At 36.2% G+C, this 12,385-nt stretch overlaps 1 protein-coding gene across 1 annotated transcript in view; it reads right to left on the bottom strand.

The window, feature by feature from the left end:
* Positions 1–12,385, bottom strand: part of MYO16 (myosin XVI) — a gene marked incomplete at both ends in the record, with an annotated part of 272,441 nt that overhangs the window by 65,934 nt on the left and 194,122 nt on the right. Inside the window, 2 exon segments of the mRNA XM_084226992.1 lie at positions 9,029–9,234; positions 9,488–9,568. Of these exon segments, the coding sequence (XP_084083118.1) occupies positions 9,029–9,234; positions 9,488–9,568 (287 nt within the window).

The following is a 12,385-nucleotide window of genomic DNA, read 5'->3' as shown; positions in this document are numbered from 1 at the left end:
TATTGCCACATTGGTCTAAACAAGAAAGCAAAGTAAGACCCAGTGATTAATAGGCATGAAAGGATTTTATGTGCCTGCTTGCATAGGATTTTGTGTTTGCTCTCAGATATCACCTGTATAAACTGCCTATTATTATTCAGCCTGACTAGGAAATCTAGCTTTAGGAAGTGTCATTCCAGGTTCTCCTACTAAAGATTAAATGGTTGTAAAGAATATCAAGATATGGATGAGGAGAAAAAGGGTGCCCTGAATATCTGAGTTGAGTGGAAAGAATTTAACAGCTGCACAGCCACAGAAAGAAGAAACAGCAGGAGGGTCACAGTTTTTGAGTGTGAGGCAGCTGGACTGCATCTATACAAGTCCTATGACTTATACAAGTCCTATGACCATAAAAAAGCAGCACTCAAGATCAACTAATATTTTTCTAAACAGTGAAACCATGCTGACATATTTAATGAAAGAATAAATAACAAGGAATTATTTAAAATTGTACAGTAAAATTAATCTATGTGACAATTTGCACCTTAATCTGATAATTCAAAGCTCCTGCATATTGCCAGTGGCATAAACTAATGTGTTACATACTTACTTTAAAATATTTACTTTAAATATATGCTGTATTAATTTAAGAGGTCAGTAATTCTAATAAGCATTTCCTTAGAAGAGTTTTGATGCATAAAGATTAGTGAAAATATTAGTGGTTGATAATATTTTAAAAGGTTTATTTCTATGGCAGGCATCTAACTGAATTTCTTACTACCACACATAAATCTATGTCCATTATCTTTGTTATTATGTGATGTCAGCAAATTATGAAGTACTCAATAAAGATTTTTCTTGGAACCTTAAAGTTCTGAAATAAAGTTATTAGCCCTCAGCTAATAACTTTATGTTACAGGCACATTGAACTCAGTTTGTGAGATATGGTGTACAAATATAGTACAGAGATACTGTGTACAAATATAATTCTATCTATTTTTATAATCCATGCCTTTAGATGAAATCCAGTGCTGTGGTAGGTATTTCAGCACCTTGTGACAACATTTCTCCATGCTTAGAAATAGCACAAGCTTTAAAATTCACAGATGTAAACCATGCATAGATTTTTATAAGGATTGTAAGGGTTATTTAGTGATCTAATAAATATTTTGTTAACTCTGATGGATAAGAAATATCAAGTGCTAGTGGAAAGCACAGGTACAAAGGGTGACATTTTAATCTAGAAATTAAATAAACATTTTATTATTTCACAGATCTTGAAGTTTAAATAAAGAATACCACAAAACATGCTGAAATAATTCAGCCAGAATTATACTTGTGTGTGCCCAATAGATCTATGACTGCCTAAAGAAATTTAGTTGTATGAACCTAATAGTGGAGGGAGAACAATACTATGAGATTCATACTGAAACAGCCTAAAAACTGGGACATTCTTTATTGCACAAAACAATAGACTCTGCAAGAAGCTTCACTAAGTTTTATGCATTCTATATTAAATGTAATGTACATAATGTTGGAAGATTATTCAGATTGCACATCAAACATTTGAAAGTTAGGAACCATCAGACTTAACTGGCCATGTCATCTTTATTTGGCTGTATCTGGCTTTTTAATGACCTAATTACATCCTCCTGCTCAAGGGACCCCTCTTCTTGTCAATCTTGTAGAACTGCTAAGTGTATGACAGATATGAATAATTCAACTGACTTCAATTGTTTACACACATTTACACATTTGTAATTGCTTTAGCAAATGAGGGTTGCACTGCAAGCTTCTGAAGATGCCCGAGCAAACAATGCTGATATTTATTTTTGCCTTCAAAATATAGCTAGATGCTTCTAAATAAAGTCAGGTGTCTAGTCTTCCACTGAAAACTCCAGTCAAAAGAGAAACTCTTTTCTTTTATAGTCAGTTATTTGTGCACTGTCACTAAGCCCCAGAAACATCAGCAGCTTTACCATCCTCACAGTCCAAACTCTGTGACACGTAACATAAGCACTTAGTTTTGTATTTACAAGACTCATTCCGTGGGCAAGAGAACTGATGCCATGGTATAGCTTCAAGAACTTGTCTTGACTCCAAAGTGTTGTTCTCTGATTTTTTTAGAGCCTGTTACAAAGCATTAATTCATTTCCTTGCCACAGAATGGAGCTACACTGATTCTGGGAAATACCTGCAAAAATGGATAAACCTAAGACTAATCAGTTGAATCCCATCCTAAAAGTGACCACTTTTCTTTACACCCTACAAATTAAGTCCTGGTTAATTAGGCAAGTCACCACAGGCATATGAAGTTACCTTGTGTATTTCTTGTTTCTAAAATATCAAAAAGGACCAAATGGAGAGAATGGGAAAAAAAGCTAAACGGACACAAAGAAACATCTCCAAAGGGGTAAAACAGAAAATTCCATCAACAGTCAGACTGTGTGGAAAGAGCTATTTGGTTTTTCCATCATATGAGTAGCTTGGTAACTCTCGCTACACTATCACATTGTACAAGTAGATTTGAAATGGTCTGTAGCCTTTAAGACAGTCCCAAATATCTAGTTACATCTCAGGAATTCCCCAGGGTGATTTACTCCAATTCTAGGCTTGTCAGGGAGAATGCCAGAGCATTCTGGGTTGTGGTCATCTCCTACAGTATAACCAATCCCTACCAGTAAGGTTTCATGAGGAATCAGTAATTTAGAGTAACCCTGAGTGCTATAAATTATCCTAAACTGGGTTCCCCTATCCAAAAGGTTGGTGAAAGAAAAAGAACAAATGAATGCTGAGGGTAGAAAAAGGAAGAAGGGACTTTCAGAGCGATGGTGTTTGTCTTCCCAAGTCACCAGTAGTCATGATGAAATACTTTCCTGTCTGCCAATAGCAAGTAGAAAATTAGTTCCTTATTTTTAATTTAAATAATGGTTTCTCCATTCAACTGTATTTAATTCAACCAATGAGTTTTCTGACTTCTCTCCTAATTGTCTCCCCCACCCCACTGAGGAAGGAATGAGCTAGTAGCCACGAGGGGTTGAGCTGCCAGCTGGGGTTAACCAAAGACACTTCTTTATCCGAGGGCTTTATTTGGGGTGCTGATGGATGAGGCAGGACATGAGCTGGCAATGCGCATTTGTACTTCAGAAAGCCAACAGTACCCTGGGTTGCATCAAAAAAAGTGTGACCAGCAGGTCAAGGGAGGTGATCCTGCCCCTCTACTCTGCCCTTGTGATTCCCCTTCTGGAGTGCTGTGTCCAGCTCAGGGGTCCTCAGAACGAGGAACTGAGGAGGGCCATGAAACAGTCAGAGAGCTGGAACACCTCTTCTATGGAAACAGGATGAGGGAGCTGGGGTTGTTCACCCTGGAGAGGAAAAGGCTCTGGAGAGATCTTACTGTGGTCTCCCAGTACCTACAGGTGGTCTACAGGAAAGACAGAGAGGGACTTTTGAAAAGGGCAGGAAATTATAGCACAAGGGAGAATGGCTTTAAACTGAAAGAAGACTGGTTTAAATTAGATATTAGGATAAAATTCTTTGCTGTGGCATTGGTAAGGCACTGGAACAGGTTTCTCAGAGAAGCTGTGGATGCCTTATGCCTGGAATTTTCCAAGGCCAGGTTAGATGTGGCTCTGAACAACCTTGTATAGTGGAAAGTGTCCATGGCAAGTCATTTGGAACAACACGATCTTTAAGGTCCCTTCCAATCCAAACCCTTCTATGATTCTAAAGTAATTACCAAAATTTCCAAGAACGCAGACATTTTGAAAATCGCAGTTTTAAACTTCAAGGATGACCTTCACTCCTCATGGGAAGCTAGTCATTACCAGGTTTATGAATTTGTGTTTAAAGTGCCCTCAAAACTGATGACTTTAAAATACTTCATTTACTCACCTTGCTTGCATTCTGAAAGAAAGACAAATAAAAAGGATTACCCTCAATCAGAAATATCAGTTCCAGCTCTAGGTCTGAAGGACCAAACTCCACAATGGCAAGACTGCCACTTGATATAAATTGGTATCATTACATCTACTTTAATGAAATATTGCTTTTGTAGAAGCAGTCAGATTGCCTCTTGCTCTCCTTGCAAAGATTTAAGGTATCTTGGCACATATCAATGTAGATTACTGATGCTGCATAGCAGACAATAAAGCTGAAAGGGCCAGTGCGACGGTGGCCCATCACTTTGCAATCTGCTCTGTACATCATTCTAACTAATGCCCTGACTTACTCATGAGAGTCTGAAATGTTCTGCTGACTTTTTAAATTCAAAAATTATATATCATAAAACATTATAACTTGTCTGCTTTCAAGAGGAAAAAAAAGGGAGGGGGAAATAAAGACTAAAAAAAGTCACCAACAAAATGCTTCTGGACGAAGGGACTATAGATATACAATGATGACTCATGCATATGATTTACAAACATAAACAACACATCTGTGCAATACATCATCAGCTGATAGCACAAATTTGGTGAAAATATTACAACAGCTATTAAAAAGGGCTTTATAGGAAAAGGACAGACATTACTTGACTGAGCAGTGATATCAGCATTAGCATAATCTTTCCTGAGAAAATAAGGTATCTCTTCAGAATGACCTCTTAACAAAGTCAATTATTTGAAAGAGTTAATCCTAATTTGGTACTCTAAAGCACTAAAGTTTTGATGTAAAGACCACTATTGGTGCATTTCATTATCAATGAATGTTGCCCTGACCAGAAGTACAGAATTCAGGATCTGCAGTTCAGTGCAGCTTGAAGAACACACTAATAACTTCATCCTTAAATCAGAGGAAAACCTGTAATTAGAACAGTCTTTGAACATACTTGTTTCACCCTCACTGCTATGATTACCATAAGAATACATTATCATAGTGTTCCATATTCTTCCTTCCTAATATTTCCTATTAAAATGGATGTTTCACCATCTTTTGAAGTTGCTTTAAAACAAAAAAGTCATCAGAATGTTAACTCTTTATTTCCTTTTTTAAAATAACACTTACACTTGGTGATTTAGATATTTTTACCTTATTCATATGAATAAGGAGAGCAATGTTAGATTATGAAAGGAGGGAAAAGAAGGAGAAAAGGAGAAGATGGGGAAGAAAGGGGAAGGGAAAGGACAAGAAGGAGGAGGAGGAGGAGAAAGAAGTAGCCACGACATTGTACCTCCAAACCAGCATCTGACACTGTCTTAACAGGATAAATAACTACTTATAAAGCTTCATAGCTGCATTAGCCTAGGTAAAACTGAAGATTAGATTGGTGCAATTTAAGAATATTTAAAAGATTATTAGAAATAGTAAATCATAACATTCTAGTGACTTATCTCCTCTTGCCACCCTACTGTAAGGAATGCCTCTACATACAGCCTTCATGCTCTCCTTCAGACTATGAATTTTTCTCTGCTTTTTCTTGAGCAGCAACAGAAGGCAGGATGGGACCTCCATGATGGAAAACACAAGGGTAAGTTGATAGAACTAAACACAGGAAAGACCATCTAGAAACCTGAGAGACAGTAATGAAATTTCAACAAACACTCAAAAAGTGCAGAAATAAATGAAGGGAACAGGACACTACTATTTGAGCTTTCTGAACAACATATTTTTGCCAAAGAAATCCTGCCATTCTTATCGGCTAAGTGAAAGGCTCAAATTGCTTATCAGTTCCAATAATCTGCAGAGGTTATCCTGAGCTTCAACAGCTCTGAGTGTTTCCTGTAAACTGGCAGGGAAGGCTAACACAGATGCCTCATTTAAGGACCTCTGTAACTGGACCTTGCAGTCTTCACTGCTAAGCAGAGTCCCAGACACAAGAACCAGGGACACGAGAACCTCAGTTTCTGAGTTAGTAGCGCATAAATTCTTCCATGGGCAAGGAAACTGAAATACAGACAGAGAAAAAAACTGTGTATAGTTTAGAAACTTGGTGAGCAACATCAAAGTAGAAAGAAGGAATTATTTTGATTTCTATTTCAATTTAGAGAACATGGAGTGTTAGTAGAGGAGGATGCTACCAAAATGAAATTTTTCAGAGGGAGTGAAACAAAGCATCTTACTACCTCATTTTTACCTGAACATCCCTGAACAGCTGTATTCTTGTATTTTGCTGAGGTCACCTCATGAATCTTTGATCACTATAATTACTTTAAAAAATTTATATTCTAAATGGCTTTTGCATGTCTTCCTTGAGCACCATGTATGGTGAATGACACAAAAGTCAGCCAGGATCCATTTTATTAACTGATGCAAAGAGATTAGATCCTAGATATTAAGCTTGTATAACGAGGCTCTGTTTGTGCCCCAGAGAGTTTCTGAGCCCTATTGTTCTGCACTGGAAACAGTGCAGACACTTGATATTTACTTTTCCTGTTCCATGGCACTGACTACCAAAACCATAATAACTTACTGTTTCTAATGGGCTTTCTGTATATCTTATTCTAAATTAGATATATTTTAAATTAGAATTATTTCAAATCAGAAATAAATTTAAATAAGATATCAAAACACTAAATTCTGGAAATAAACAGCAATCTGCAGACAGTTGCAAATTCCATGACTATTTTACTGTTTTCTTTCTTCCAAGAAAAAATTTATTTGAAGATACTTAACCTATGTGTACAATTTAGACTGCAAATTTGAAACTTTAAACCCTTCAAAAATTTGTTTGTGCCACTGCCTTGACTTAAAAAGCAAAGCTAGAATTTAGTCCCCTGAGAACCACTCTGAAGATAATAAGCAAAATATATGGATGGGTAAACTTTTCCAGGAGTGTAAAATGTGTGTTACTCAAGGTTTTCTGTTTTTAAAGAAAGGTAAAAACTGATCCCTATCTCTCTGCTCACACAACTTTAGAAACTGAGCCAACACTGCAGGTAAATTCAGCAGAAAGACCGCATTTGGAGTTGGCAAATCTGTTGAAATCACATATATTATTTCTTAATTATCTTACTTTAACAGGATTTAATAGCATCTGACCTTATGAATGCTCATTTGATTATACATTCATTGAGAAGAAGTGTCACAGCTTCTGTTTAAAAATGAGAAATTCCACAAGATTTCTCTTCAATTTCTCTTCTGATCAGCAGACTTTGGTATTTGAGGGGTTTGCCTCACAGCTGGCAACTTTTACTTTGATAAGACAGAAGCAGAACCAGTAAATCCAAAAGGATAGCAACAGAAATAATGGTTAAGCTTTGTAGCCCAGGAAGATATACTCTTGCAATATATGACATTTCTTTAGCTACCTCTCTCTTAAGCCATTGTAGGAGTTCAAATGGAACTCATAAATAGGTTAAATACAAGTCATATTAATCCCTAATTAGATAGCAGTAGAAATTTATTCAAATTCATCCAATTAAGAATGAACTGCTACTGTCTGATGGTGATAGAATATACATTTTCCAACATTCCATTCCTTTGCCACAAAGTCTCCTAATTCAAACATACTTTCTTCTTGTAAGCCTGCAGAAAAACCAGTGTTTTAATTTTTAATTAATAGCTATTTTGAATTCTGACCCCATTACCTATATGATAAAGAAGATCCAAAAAGTAAATGCACAGAAACTGCATGGATGGTGAGGGAGGATAGTAATTTCCTATCTTTTGGGAATTCAGACTGGGATTAGGGACACAAATTCTCTTTAGAATACTAGAAATACCAGTTTGACAGCAAAGTAAATAAGAATTTGAAAGGGAAAAAACTCCATCAGGTTCAGGTGTGTAAGCCTATATGGAAATATGACAAAATCTTTTCTCATTCCAATCAATGAATAGTAAGATAAGACCAGAGTATGGCTGAACAGCCAACAAAACTAGTACAGTTAACAAAAAACCACCAAAACTAATTATTTGGTTTCTAAAAATATCCTGTTTAGTTACCAAGGCAACACAGAGATGTAGCACAAATGAAGATTTTAGGAAACTTTTCAAAAAGGTAATAATCTCTGAATGCAATACTTCTTTCTTACCTACAGTCTATTGGCTGAAAAGCAGAGATTGCCCATACAAACTCAGGACATGAAAACTTTCCCAAATCTCCCATTATGTGCATATTCTCCTCAACCAGCCTGCCCAGCTTGATTCACACTGGAGGATGAATATTGTGGTAGGGCACAGATGGTTTATTTGTGAAAGATAGAATTATAAAGTCCTATACTCCTCACTGGTATTTATGAAGAAAACAACTTTCTGCCCAAGCAGCAATTTAACATTCACAACTTTTTCCAAGAAGACACCTCAAACTTATGTGTAAGCAGCTAATGCTGTTTTTCAGAAGTAAAATAATAAAGGCCAGATCATGACTGGTTGATATACATCAATCGAGGGGATTGGAACTTGTCTTGAGTGCATGAGGCTGCTAAACAAACACTTCTTGGGCAAGACAATCCTCTTTCTTTCCTGAATCTTTTAAGAATTAAGTGACCCAAAACCCCAATACTGAACTGGGAATGGGGAACAAGAGTTTGCCTTCTGATAGAAGCAGACCTTTTTGTCTTTTCACATGAATTCTATATGTCACTGATTTCTAACAATAATAAAAATGGAGTTGTGGTATGAGCATTAGTACCTCATGACCAGGCATAAATCAAATCCTAGCCTATGAGATACAAATAATGAACCCATGACACCTACACCTAGAAAGCTGAAAAATTAGACTATTTCTCCTTCTCCTTTTTAATTATCTGCAGATAATATACAATATTTTATATATCTTAAATCATACAAATAGCATAAATTGTAAAAAAGGGCTCCTTTATGAGGTCATATTTTTTTAAACTTAATTTTTCTGATGATCTTTATAAATATATTTCCATGTATCAATATAAATGTTATAAATGTATGAATTTATAAATATATTTCTAAAGTTCATTATTTGTTCAGTTGAAAAGTAGCAGGCCTATAGCCCTTGCAGGCAGACAAGATTTTCTCTGAAAAAAAGTCTGAAAGACTCATAAGAAAATCAACACTGCAAGCACTACCAGATCACAACAGAAGGCTTTGTACCAGAGGTAAGAAAAAAGGTTTTATGAAACTTGAAAGAATTTACCTTGACAAGAAGTCTGTGAAAGAGAGACGTACTGGATACCCATGTCGGATAATTTTGACCATGTCTAGGACACCAATATACTGAAGTTGAGCAGACACATAAAAATTATCAAAAGTATCTGGCAACTTGGAGTTATTAGGTTTTATACAATGAACAGAATGTGGTGTGCAATTCTGCAGCTTCCCAATAATATCTGCAAGTGATTTCTGGGGAAAAAATAAACAAACAAACAAAACAGCAATTATCAATTATTCTTGTGCAGATAAGACAATTTTTCAATACATATTCTCTTCCTAACTTTTTAACATTATTTTCTCAAAAGGGTTGACCAGGTCATGCAAGTCACTTCTTCAAACATAAGATTTTTCTTTCTTCTATTGCAATCTGCAGAGGGTAATCCTGCCTTTAAAACATCTGGAGATTGTTTTGCAAATTTCTGTCCATAAGATGTTCACTGACCCTGAGCTGTATTGCCACAGTGGTTGGGCCCCCGCGTTCCAGTCTCTGAAGAAATGAGGATGTTCCTTTCTTTTTCAACAGCTGTGGAAGAGAAAAGCACACACACAACAATTTTATCTCAAGGTGGGCAGTAGACCCTTATTGTCATTGTTGCAGTTGACTAATGAAGGCAAAAATTTGTGCAAACACTGTGCCATAGACAAGGACTGAGTTTCAGAAAGAAATGGGAAGTGGATAAATATCCTCAGGTATTTGCAGAGCCATGACTGGCAAGTTTTGATTTCAAAAGCAGCTACATACATTATGATGATACACCTTTTACAAATAATTGGGCAAATCAATATGTTTCAGAACTCTGTGGCAGAAGTAGGACTTGTGCAGTTAGTATCCCATAGAGTCTAGAAGCTGCATAATTCTGTAACTCTGTAAGAAGGTGCCTTATGCCTTTGGCAGGTGTTTAAGTCAGTAAATGTAAGAGTACAGACCATTTAAAAAATTTCAACAGCAAAACAATAATACAAATATTTTTTTTAAATCTTCTAATTTCTTCTTGCACATGTAAACACAGTTAAATTCCTTTTTTTTAATACATTTTCAGAAATTTGAGACATAAATTATTAACAACTTCCTATCTCATTAGAACCAATGTCACCCCATACACCAAAATATATGAATTTATTTTTCACTGCTCTACTTCCTATCTTTGAGACTGAAATGGCAATAATCATAATAAAAGTGGTCCCAGACTTTAGGGTCTTTTGTTAAACTTTCTACAGAAAGGCAGGCAAAATTATTGCATTCCAGGATTTGGCAAAGCTGTGAGATTTAAACCCCCTTATCAATGACAACCTTTTCACCTTTGACTTTCCATTGCTTTTCTTCAGTCCACTTACCCCATAAAAATCCCTTTCTATTGAGTCAGCATATTCTGGCCTACTGCTTTTTCCAGTTTTATCAAAAAAGCTTACATCTTCTCAGCTTGGCCCACTCAAGCCAAATGCCATTAAAAATATTGTAGTGCAAGCGATTTTCTACTCACCATGCAAAACTTTGGAGCTCTTTTTTATTTCACTTACTAGGATGCAATAAGATTTTAAAGGCAAATTCAAAACTAAACCTCAACTTCAAAACTAAAAAGTAAAAGAAATATGCTTGTTCCAGTTTTTCTCATAAAAAGGAAAACGAACATGCTAATGACACTTTTCAGTAAAGTTTAAAAATAACTGAGGAATATAACCAAAATAAAATTTTCTCCACCTTATGGATAATGGTGTCACCCCTTCCTCTCAATATTTAAATCAATAGTTCAAGACTGTTTCTTGACTTAGTGGGAGATCTAGGAACAACACTTCAGATGCTAAAATTCCTGCCTGCTCTCCCATGTTACACATGACTTCCCATGGGAAAGAAAAATTTGTTTCAGAATGAGAGAGAGAAAACAAATGAAAAATGAAAAAAAGACAAAGAAAAAATTAATTTAATTCAAACTCTCAAAGCTTGGACATCTTTAATGTTCAGCTATGGGCTAAGGAAAAAGGTTCTATTACCCAAGCTGTACCTCTCTATTGCCCTGTAATATACAGCTTTACATTGGAATATCTTTTACCTCTAATCTACAAAAAAACCCCACATATATGTATATTTGAAATCTCTGTTAAGAAGCTAAAAATCTCCTCCTAAAAAATATCTAAAGACTTTTGCTGTATAAACTCTGAAACATACAATTCTTCCAAAGTAAGAGAGGGGAAGACAACAGAGCCAAAATATGCACCACGAAAAGATTAGAGAAAAACAAGGGAGCAAGAGCTGATGTGAGCAAGAGTTGTGAGAGCGTCAATGAAGATATCTTTTATTTGAAAGGGGCACACGATCTTCATAAGTCACAGAGGCTTGAGCTGGCATCCCCAAATTCCTATGACTCCTTATGTGCCCCAAACTTCTGGCCAGTTAAAAGCTCTGTTCATGTCTGCCTTAGAATGGATGCATTGTTGTCTTGGGTCCTACCACGCTAGCATTAGTTCAAAGAGGTATCCTTACCTTCGCCAGCATGCTCAGCATCACGAGTCATTCATGCAGTCATTTATGGCCATATGTAGAGACATTTATAATTATATAACCAAGCATTTAGCTAGGATTGCAGTGACAAGATGAAAGAGGAAGGGTCCCACAACAAAATCCTATTTGACTTTAACTTTCTCTAATTCCCTTCCCTGGATATGGTGGAGCCTAGTTACTGCCCATACACAGCAGCATGTGTACCTCCCATTTAATGATTCCTACTGCCTACTGTATGATGTATGTTGTGACTCAAACTTCAGATATAAAAGGAATGTCAGTCTCTGGTTGATAATTTTTGCCTTAATGTCCCTCCTTCTCTCCCTCCTCTATTCTATTTTTTTCTTGTCTTTGTTGCCATTAACCTCTGAAAAAACACCAATAAAAATATGGTGTTTATGATTTTCCAATTCATAATAATTTAAATTTTAAGCTGACAAGAAAAAGCTCCTTACATCGCATTTGCAATTACAGTAAAAAATAACAAACCCAACATTATTGCAGTCCACTACTGCAGACTTTCAAGGCTATATTGAAAAAAGGAATGAATTATATGGGACTGCACAGTTACAGATGTGGGATTGATCCACAAGAGAATTTAGGAACTTACCTACTTCCAGCTTCTGCAGTGAGTGCCTATTCAAAAAAAAAGAGTGTTGCTTTTTGCCAATGGAACAGCTTAGATTCTTAAAGTTCTGCTTCAGTCCTGCAAGGCAGCACAGTACCTTGCTCAAATAAAGCCAACTTAGTATCAACAAAGTGTTCTGTCTCACCTGCACAGCTCTTCTCAAAGCCTGTGTTTGAGAAGCAAAGCCATCCTTGTCTCTGCAAACAGATGGAGGA

The sequence above is a fragment of the Fringilla coelebs genome (genome assembly GCF_963513975.1).
Source record: "Fringilla coelebs genome assembly, chromosome: 2".
Lineage (NCBI taxonomy): Eukaryota > Metazoa > Chordata > Aves > Passeriformes > Fringillidae > Fringilla > Fringilla coelebs.
This window is presented reverse-complemented; position numbering and strand designations above follow the sequence as displayed.